Here is a 10,378-nt window from a genome sequence, read left to right as displayed (position 1 = left end):
GGAGTTTTACACTACTGTTCTAGATGGCCAACTAGCCTATGTTAACAGGATAATTAGGAGAAGAGGACTACTGGTTTCTAAGTAATCACAAAAAAGTGCACATGCTTAAACTGCAGACAAATGACAACAGATTCTCCAAGCTAGGTAGGAAAGTCCCTTATGAGTTCAGAATAGCTCTGAAAGAAACTGGAAGAAAACCCGAAAAGTTCAGAAGAGAGAAGGCCATCAGATCCACCACCGATTTGCTTTCTACCAACTGAACCAAATGAGTATGACAATTTAAAGTCACAACAGAGAATTCCAAGAATCAGAATTGATGTCCAATCTGCTTCCATTTAAAAAAAAAAATTTTTTTTAAGTTTAAGAGGGGATACACAGAATACCTATCAGAGTACATTCCCCTGTATCTGACACAAGACTATGAATCTGGTGCTAAGACCAAGAAAACTTTGTCAACCCCTCAAAAAGGTAGACAACAAGAAAGAAAAGTAGTCTTTGTTTAAAATGATTATTCAGCAGCAAATTTATTTCACTAACTGAAATATTTTATCAAAATTACTATTAAGAGTAGATTAAAATCCTATTTTAGACATCTCTACATGGCTGATTACAAGCAGCATTTTATTTTTTTTAAATTAAGTCACATTCTTTCCTTCAAAATATATATTATAAACGACTAAGATAAAAATCTTTAGGTACATAAATGATGAAATATATGCCACTCCTTCCAAATTTTAAGGCTTTTGGTTTCTTCTCCCAAATAAAAAGAAATCTATGATAGTTTTACTATGAGGTGAATGGAACATATGTGTATATGTGCATACATATGCATGTGTGTACACACACACACACACACACACACATATACATAAGTGTGTACACATGTACACACATACATACACAGAGACCTGCTAAGGCACCCACTGATCAATAAAGACCTAACATACTTAAATTAAGGAAACCTTAAAATTACAATATGCATACCATTTTCAATGCAAGAAGACTTAGCATTATTATTTGTGTCACATAACTTCTTATTCCCTTTCTCAAAAGGGCTCAGTACAAAAAAGCACCACACAAAGGGAAACTTGGCACTTAAAACTGGCTTCCCCTCAACTTCCCTCAGTTTGATTTAAGGCATCTTAGTTAAAGTATACCACGAGATGGCATCACAAAAGCAGTCCCACTGCCTTAAATCAGGCTAACCGCCAATTATATTTCAGTCATGGCTGCATGGACAGTATAGTCAACATCACGATGGACTCCTGAATTCTTCACATTGCGTTCATGGACAAAGTCAGTGTAGTTTCTACAAGCAGCCTGGGGTGGTGGCAAGGCCCCTGTGCTCCACTGGGTTCCACCACGTAGACAGCGGTCACTGGCATCAGATAGCCTGGATGATTGGGGAGTGGGAGGGGAGTACAGTTAGTCATTAGAAATAGACAGGGTGGAAAGCACAAGGGGTAAAAGATGAGGTGACAAAAGGGGACTTGGAAAAAGTGCGCTGCGTGGGAACAGAGAGAAAGGACACATACAAACTCACATGTATCAAACTAACCCCTTTACTACTGCCGTATTATAGATGTCAAACATCAATGTTGAGATCTAGTACAAAAAGGCTGGTTTATACACAGCAGTATTAAAGGATTTAATGGGCAACTCAGAAATAGAAACCAACTTCTATTCCATGCAAGTAGAGAATTTAAAAAATAATGGTATCTCACTCAGTTCAAAGAAGAAAAAATAAAAGAGGCTTAGAGCACTAGCTACAGAAAGAAGATAGGTTTCCCAAGTGCAAACAATTCCAGGTTTGTGGAGCAGATTTCACTAAAGAGCAAAGTACCACATTGTACCTACACCTGATGCTGCAATTTAAAGTAGGAACTGAAACAATGTTTGGGTGTTTCATAAAACTGATAATGTCCAGTCTTCTAACTGATTTTGCCACAAGGACAGAAACCCATATGAAAGGTGTTAAGCACCACTTTTTTTTTTTTTTTTGCAGGGCAATGGGGGTTAAGTGACTTGCCCAGGGTCACACAGCTAGTTAAGTGTCAAGTGTCTGAGGCCGGATTTGAACTCAGGTACTCCTGACTCCAGGGCCAGTGCTTTATCCACTGCGCCACCTAGCCGCCCCCCCCAAGCACCACTCTTAAAATAAGAAATAACAGGAACTAGGAACCTGAAAGATGAATTTAGGAAGCTTTAGTTGTTTTGTGGGAAATAATTTTTAGCATGTGAATTTGAGATTGTCTTTCCCAATTACCAATAATCTCTCAATCTTCATTAAAATAAAACATCAGGCACAGACAATGTAATCAGATTCTCTGCTCCCTTCAGAAAAACAAAGTTTAATATGTTCATTAGTACATGCATTTCTCTGCTTAGTAATCACAACTGAAAAGTCAAGAAGAAACACATGATTATGTAAAATTAATGTGAAAGCTCCCTCATTAATATTTATAATAGTCCTCCTGTAGAAAGGTAATGTTTGCTAGCTCATATTTGCTAAATGCAAAAACCAATTTTTTTACACTAAGAATGAGTATAGGAAAGAATTAGGTTTTTAACTACATTAGAATCTGTATTTTCAAAACGGGTCCCTCAACATTATATGACAATAAAACCTACTTCATTCCTCAGATATTCAATATATGATATACAGTGAACTTGGAAGCATTGGGGGGGGGGGCGGGCAGGGCGGTAGGAGTTGCTTTGTCTTCTTTCATTGGGAACCATGTGTGTTCACCTAAAAGCGGATGCACAAAATTTAAATCAATAGCCTATATATTTTTTTCTGGACACAGGAGTCAGCTCAGAAAGGTTTCATATGCAAAAACATGCTTCCAAAATGCCACATCTAGTTTAAGAAGCTAATTTTTGTTTTGCTTTGTTTTTTACTGTTCTATGAAAGTGATTTCCCTGAGTCTCATTTTCCCATGTGTTGGTAGGTGAAAAACCAAATATCCCCCATCCTGACCATTTATACACCATTATGGGGCACATGGAGTTGAGTGGGTGGGGGCAGAGGCAGTACTTTTACTTAGAGAAGGAGAGAAAGGAAGGTGAAACTTTTTTTTAAGTGAGGCAATTGGGGTTAAGTGACTTGCCCAGGGTCACACAGCTAGTAAGTGTTAAGTGTCTGAGGCCGGATTTGAACTCAGGTACTCCTGACTCCAGGGCCGGTGCTCCATCCACTTCACCACCTAGCTGCTCCAAGGTGAAACTTCTAATGGAACATATGTATAGACAATTCTACCACTGTCATTCCCAATTTTTGAAGCGCCCAAGCCGCATTTCAAAATCCTACCAATTTACTCATTTCTAGAGGAGGCCTATTTATATTATTAATTTAAAACAAACAAAAACTGACAATAATCAACAGTCAAGCATGCAGAAGAAATGAGCCAGTTATGGACAGTAAGCATTTTGGATTAAAGGCAGAAAAATCCATCAGCTCCCAAGAAATGACAGCATTCATTCAGTTGCATCCCTCTGATTAGGCACAAGGGGTCTCATTATGTTTTGTCAGTGTAACCATTTTGCTCCATTCCAGCCTAGTAGGTCCCAGCACAATATACGAAGATGACACACAGCTCCAAATTGTTCTTTTTTTTTTCTTTTTTTACCCTTGAAACTCAATCAAACCCAATACCTCTCCTCTTTCTGACAGTCATTTCTACTTAACTCAGTAGGAATTGCACAATTTTATTTAGCAGACACATATCTATAAGTTAGAGTTTTTTAGCTCAATAAATATTTGGTGTTACAACAAAGGGCAGACTGCACATTCATAAGCTATAAAAGTAACTAGCTTCCAAAGATTGACTCGTGTCTATTTCAGCTGAAGTATATCTGAGTACAGATTATTACTTGCCAATGGGATTAAGTACTAATATCCTAGGAAATAAACCAAATATGGCTATGTTCTAGACATTATGGAATAATTTTAAAGACTTAAGGGAAGGGATGATGAGGAGAGGCAACTAATTCTGAGATTCAGTAGTCTTAATTGTAAATCATTTAGCATTAAAAAAAATAGGTCAGACTTATTTGGAGCTGAAGTCAAAACATTTCCAACTAAGGAATTACCCAGTGTCCACAAAGCACCTTGCAGTTAGGCCAGAAGAATAGTTTTTTAAAAATCAAACGGAGAAGACTGAACGAAAATAATCACCAACCACCGTTCGCCCACCACCGAGAAGGAAGAGCCGCTTGCATAAAGAGCCGAATGAAACCTTGAGATCACCACAGACAACCCATTAGGTTTCAGATACTAAACAAACTAAGAGCAAGAAAGACAAGAAAAATCCATTTGATTATCTATTTTGTCTTTACATACTAACATAATGGAATACATGCAACACCTATTGCAAACCACCCAAGTTAAATATTGCTAAGGAAGCTTATCTTGCTTTCATTTCATTTGCTCAAGAAAGAGAAGAACCACTGATTATACCCAGTAGGCAAACTATTCATATCTATGTGTTTGCTATCAATCTTGGGAAAAGATGTAAAATAACTCAAAATTCAAAAAGACTTTGTTCTCATCATCTTTTACCTGCCTTTCATTCTTTAGGAATATCCCTGATTCTAAATAGTTGGATTTTGCAGCCTCAGTGAAGCTTATTTTCTACTAGTTTCCCCTTAGATCACTTCAAAAATTTTATATTCATGTTACTTTGAAGAAGTAACTTCCACAAGTAACAAGTTATGGTCATAATCTATATATTTGGGGACATTTTTTAACTGAGGTGAAGCAATTTGGGAAAGGTGCCATGGAAGCATCCTTTAAGGAAAAATACCACAGCAAGTCCTCTGAGAACAACTTGAGTTGAAGCTAACAGGCAGCTAGCAGTCAGGAGGTCCCTTACATAAAACAAGACTCTATGATCCTTCTCACCTACAAACTTTACACCCCTCTCCCCACAGAGCTGAACTGTCATTAAATATTCACTGTGCTATCACAAATATGAATAGTTTGTCTTAAGTAATATGTAAATTCAGGGTATGGTTAAGTATTTTGGACTGCATGCATACAAGTGACATTCTCCCTGGAATCAAGGGTTTACAAACCATTTCCTGTCATTGTGGCTCATTCCTGGACTCCTTGGAAGATTCTCTATCTCCACCAGAACAGGACCAGAAGGAATGGATGAGATTACAGGCATAGTTGACCTCGTACCCCTAACCTTAGAGAACAAAACATGGAAATAATTTTACCTAAATATCTTAGAGCAAGCAGCCAAAAACATATAGAGGAGAAAAGAGAAATGACACCAACAGGACAAATTACCAAAAGTTGAATACTGATTGTATGGTGGACGAAGGCAATGCAAATGGTAGCCTAAGATTTATAGAAACTCTAAGAGGAGCTTCAAGTATTTTTAAAAACATCTCTCTTTGCAGACTTAAGAAATTTTAAAAAAAATAATAGATGTGTCTTTTTGACATCCAGTAAATCAGAAACATAGGATAAAATAATAAAGTTAAATTTATGGAAAGCAAAACTGACACATAGAGAGGGTGACTTGCCCAAACTCAACCATTAACATGTGGAATCAGACCTCTGATATCCCTAATATAAGTCCACTGATCTTTCTAATAAATAGGACAGACCTGAAGATGCAATAATAAAATAACATACAAGAGAAAAGTAAATTTTCTGGCCTAAAAATTCTTGCTGTTAAGTATATTTCAAAAATCCTAAGATGCTCTTACTTGTTGGGATCCATTATTCTGGGCTGAAACATCCTTCTGGAGACTACAAAGGAAAAAAAATTCAAAATTATTTTTTTAATTGCAGAATTTATAGTTATCAGAAGTTCTCCATTTACCTATACTGATATCTCTGTATGGATAGTTATCCCTTCCACAGTGCAGGGGTTTGGGGTACAGTGCCCCTTGATCTGGAAAATCCAAGTAAAACTTTTTGGCCCTCCCTTCAAACCAGAGAAGAAGTCTGAATTCCCACCTCTCCCCCACCATGGGGCGTTTATAGTACCTTATTGTAAAAAAAAATATGGGTTAAGTATTTGGGAATAGGCTATATTATACATATTACACATATATTTTATGCATTCTGAGTTTCAAAACTTTTTCTGGGTAGTCTGCTGACCATCACGTGTCATCTACACCTTCCACAAAATCCCCATTTAATTTCTTATCCCAACACACAACATATTGAAATTGCAATGGAGAAAATGGCAATATAGAAGGGATAATGGTATACATACATCTTTCTTTTTTTTTTTTTTTAGTGAGGCAATTGGGGTTAAGTGACTTGCCCAGGGTCACACAGCTAGTAAGTGTCAAGTGTCTGAGGCTGCATTTGAACTCAGGTCCTCCTGACTCCAGGGCTGGTGCTCTATCCACTGCGCCACCTCGCTGCCCCATACATACATCTTTATCTGTATATTATATCAAATGGAAGCAAGAAAGTAGCACCGATTTTGTGCAGAGAAGTTAACTATCATATCTACTTCAACATATATTAGCAGGAAATGTGCTTTAAGTTAAGACTTGATTCAACTGGCAATGGCTGATAATCTCTACCTTTGGGGCAAGTTATAGTACTTTCTTCTATCTAGAGACATGAAAATGCTCTTCTCTTTTCCTATGTGACTGACTGATTCATCACGGACTTTACCAGTAGGTGCCACTTTATGACACTCCCTTGCCAAACGTCACCATTTCAAGGTATTCTTGCAGTTTCTCTGCCACTTCCCAATGTGCTCAGAGATCACCTTCCCTCTTTCCCCCTACCCCTTGTACCAGCCACAGTTAACTTCAAACCCTGAGTTCATGGTGTGCATGTTTCTTCCAATAATTTATAAAATACAAGTAGAACTGGTTCTAAAACAGATCCCTGGGGGAACGATCAACTATTTATTCTTCTAACCATAAATGTGCCCCATAAGTCTTCCTTAATGGCTTGTTTCATTATAAATTGTAGATTTTATGGCTCACTTTACAAATGAGTTACCTGAGACCCAGATAGATTAAATGACTTTTCCAAGTGGTAGAAGCAGCATTTTAAGGTCCTATGGTTCCAAATAAAGGGCTATTTTCACCATACCATTTTCCACTTCTTCCCCCTAAGCCTTAGTTACTACCTGTAAGTTATTTGGAAACTAACATAAAGTCCAAAGTCAAGAAGTAGGATGAAGAATGAGAAAAAAAAAAAAGAACCTGACCATAAAGATCTATTCCAATTACAAGGAAACTCAAGACACAAAGAAGATAATGTCTTTTTTTTTTTTTTTTAGTAAGGCAATTGGGGTTAAGTGACTTGCCCAGGGTCACACAGCTAGTAAGTGTTAAGTGTCTGAGGCCAGATTTGAACTCAGGTACTCCTGAATCCAGGGCCAGTGCTCTATCCACTGTGCCATCTAGCTGCCCCAGAAGATAATGTCTTGAAAACATCTAAAGCAAAGCTTCAAAGTAAAACACAGACTGGACACAAACCCAAAAAGAATTCTTGGAAGAATTAAATAAAGTACTGTAGAGGAACCACATTCAGAATCACACAAAATTTTGCAGCCATCACCATAAAGAAACAGAGGGCTTAGACTATGATCTTTTGTAAAGCAAAGAATCTTGGATTACACTTAAGAATAACCTACCTAGTAAAATGGAATATAATCTTACATTGGAAAAAACATAGAACTTTAATGAAAGAGAAGACTTTCAAGCTTCCTTTATGAAAAAACCAGAACTGAACAGAAAATCTGACATTAAAACACAAGGTTCAAGAGAAGGTAAACATGGGGGAGAAATAATAAGAGACTGAACAAAGTTAAACTGCTTACATTACTATATGGAGAGAGCATATATGTGTCTTCTCAGAACTTTTATCATCACTAAGTCTCTTATAAGGAATCTAATTTGAAAGCCTGGGTGTGATTCTATAATATGAATGAGTTCAAAAGAAGAATGAAAGGGTGGGAAGAAAAATGCATAAGGAGAGAAGGGAGAGGGATAAAGGGGCAAACTATCTTACATAAATTGGGCTTACATGGAAGAGTTTATACAATGGGAGGCGACATGATGGGAAGAAATTAATACTTTAATCTCACTCTCATATGAACTGGTTCAAGAAAGGAAGAATAAACAGAGAAATTCACATTATCTAAAAGGGAAGTAGGAGGAGGAGTACAGGAGGGAACAGGGTGAAGAGAAAGGGAGCAGAAAATAAAAAGAAGACTAAATTAAGGGAGATAATGCTTAGAAGTAAAACAAGCTCTTAAGTAGGGCACATAGTAAAAAAAAAGATAAGAAAATAACAGGGGAAAAAAATAGTAATCTTTTCTTGGGGGGGGGGGGATGAGGCAATTAGAGTTAAGTGACTTGCCTAGGGTCACATAGCTAGTAAGTGTTAAGTGTCTGAGGTCGGATTTGAACTCAGGTACTCCTGAATCCATAGCCGGTGCTCTATCCACTTAGCTGCCCCAACACATAGTACTCTTAACTGTGAATGTGAATGGGATGAACTCACCCATAAAATGAAAAAGGGTAGCAGAATGGATTAAAATCCAGAATCCAACACAATGTAGTTTAAAAGAAATACACTTGGGGCAGCTAGGTGGCGCAGTGGATAGAGCACGGGCCCTGGATTCAGGAGGACCTGAGTTCAAATCCAGCCTCAGACACTTGACACTTGCTGGCTGTGTGACCCTGGGCAAGTCACTTAACCCCAATTGCCTCACTTAAAAAAAAAAAAAAGAAAAAGAAATACACTTGAAACAGAAAGACATATGAGAGTCAGAATAAGAGGTCATAGCACAATCTATTATGCTTCAGCCAAAGTAAAAATGACAGGTTGGCATTTATGATCTTAAACAAAGAGAAGCATGACAAAAATTTAACAGTTACTGTCATCAAGGGTTACGTTTTACTCTTTAAGAATAATAAACTGGCATTTAAGTATATTAGGCAGGAACAATTTTCCCTTATAAAAGTTATGTTTATTTTCTCTGTAATGATTGGAGTGATACCACTTGCTGGAGACTTACTGTAGAAAAGCTGCGCCATGAAGTGAAGGTCTTTGAGGGCAAGACCAGGAGTCTTTTCTTTGGTGTCAGGAAATAACATTTGCTGGTGGGGGGAAGAAGGAAGAGCCTGGCGCTCAGACTAGTGCCTTTTCCTGGGGACTCTGGAGGAGAGTGGAGCTAGAAATGCGCTCTCCCTTTAATAGATAGATGAATGTAGGCCTCTCTCTCTCTCTTTACCAAATTCTTATTCTCTTTAATAAATGCTTAAAAACCTAACTCTTGCTAAAGCTTATAATTTATTGGCAACCACTCATTAGATATTTTAGACAATTTAGCTAGAATTTTAGCCCTTAACATCTCCCAAGACTATTGAGACAGCATCTCACATCGTAAACAACACTGGGATCAAAGTAGAAACAAGGCCTTTTGTAAAATTAGGTCAGGTTAGACTAGCTTACTTCTGGATCCCTTCCAACTCTAGATTTATGAATCCATGATACTACAGGATATAAATCCAATATATCTAGAATCTGCAGGTAAAACTTTCTTAATTTTTTTCCTTAACCTTTTACTACTTGTGGGTAGTGAGAATGGCGGAAGGGAGATGCTTTACAATAATAGTCTGGCATACCGGCCAAAAAAATAAAGAAATGAGAAAGCATAATACAAGAGAGAGGGGAGAAAAATGCCAAACGAAGACATTAAGAAATTAAATCTTACTCTCCAAATCATTCTTATCCTTATTCCTATAGTATTCACAAAAAACAATGGTCACTACTCTAATTTTACCTAATTTATTTTTTTTTTGTAGGCTTTTTTTTTTAAGGGAGGCAATTGGGGTTAAGTGACTTGCCCAGGGTCACACAGCTAGTAATTGTCAAGTGTTTGAGGCCAGATTTGAACTCAGGTCCTCCTGAATCCAAGGCCAGTGCTTTATCCACTGTGCCACCTAGCTGTCCCTACCTAATTTATTCTAAAGGGGAATTCTGCTAAGAACTAAAACATTACTTATCAAGGGGGTCCAAAGAGGATCTCCCCTTTCCAAAGTCTATTATGGGCAGTTAGGTGACTCAGTGGATAAAGCACGAGCCTTGGATTCAGGAGGACCTGAGTTCAAATGTGGCCTCAGACACTTGACACTAGCTGTGTGACCCTGGGCAAGTCACTTAACCCTCATTGCCCCCCCCCCAAAAAGAACAAAGTCTATTATGCATTAAGTGGAAGCAGTGTTTTCTTCTTACTCTGTTCTGACCCTTTTTTTTTCTCATCAATTCACTGCAAATTTCATACAAAATCTCACCCACAATTTCTCTCTCTATTTTTCTACCATCAGGCTGGTTCCCTTCTAAATTTGAGTAAAATATTTTAAGATGCTAAAATGTAAG

The 10,378-nt window shown here is 37.6% G+C and overlaps 1 protein-coding gene across 1 annotated transcript in view; it reads right to left on the bottom strand.

Moving 5' to 3' along the window:
• Positions 1-586: 586 nt before the first annotated feature.
• The window catches only part of EPB41L5 (erythrocyte membrane protein band 4.1 like 5), an 87,635-nt gene continuing 77,843 nt past the window's right edge, over positions 587-10,378 (bottom strand). The window contains 3 exon segments of the mRNA XM_043998003.1: positions 587-1,393; positions 5,077-5,192; positions 5,722-5,764. Coding sequence (XP_043853938.1) covers positions 1,213-1,393; positions 5,077-5,192; positions 5,722-5,764 — 340 coding nt within the window. The 3' untranslated portion in view covers positions 587-1,212.

This window comes from Dromiciops gliroides, chromosome 3 (genome assembly GCF_019393635.1).
Source record: "Dromiciops gliroides isolate mDroGli1 chromosome 3, mDroGli1.pri, whole genome shotgun sequence".
Taxonomy (NCBI): domain Eukaryota; kingdom Metazoa; phylum Chordata; class Mammalia; order Microbiotheria; family Microbiotheriidae; genus Dromiciops; species Dromiciops gliroides.
The sequence above is the reverse complement of the archived record's forward strand: the minus strand, read 5'-3'. Positions and strand labels throughout refer to the sequence as shown.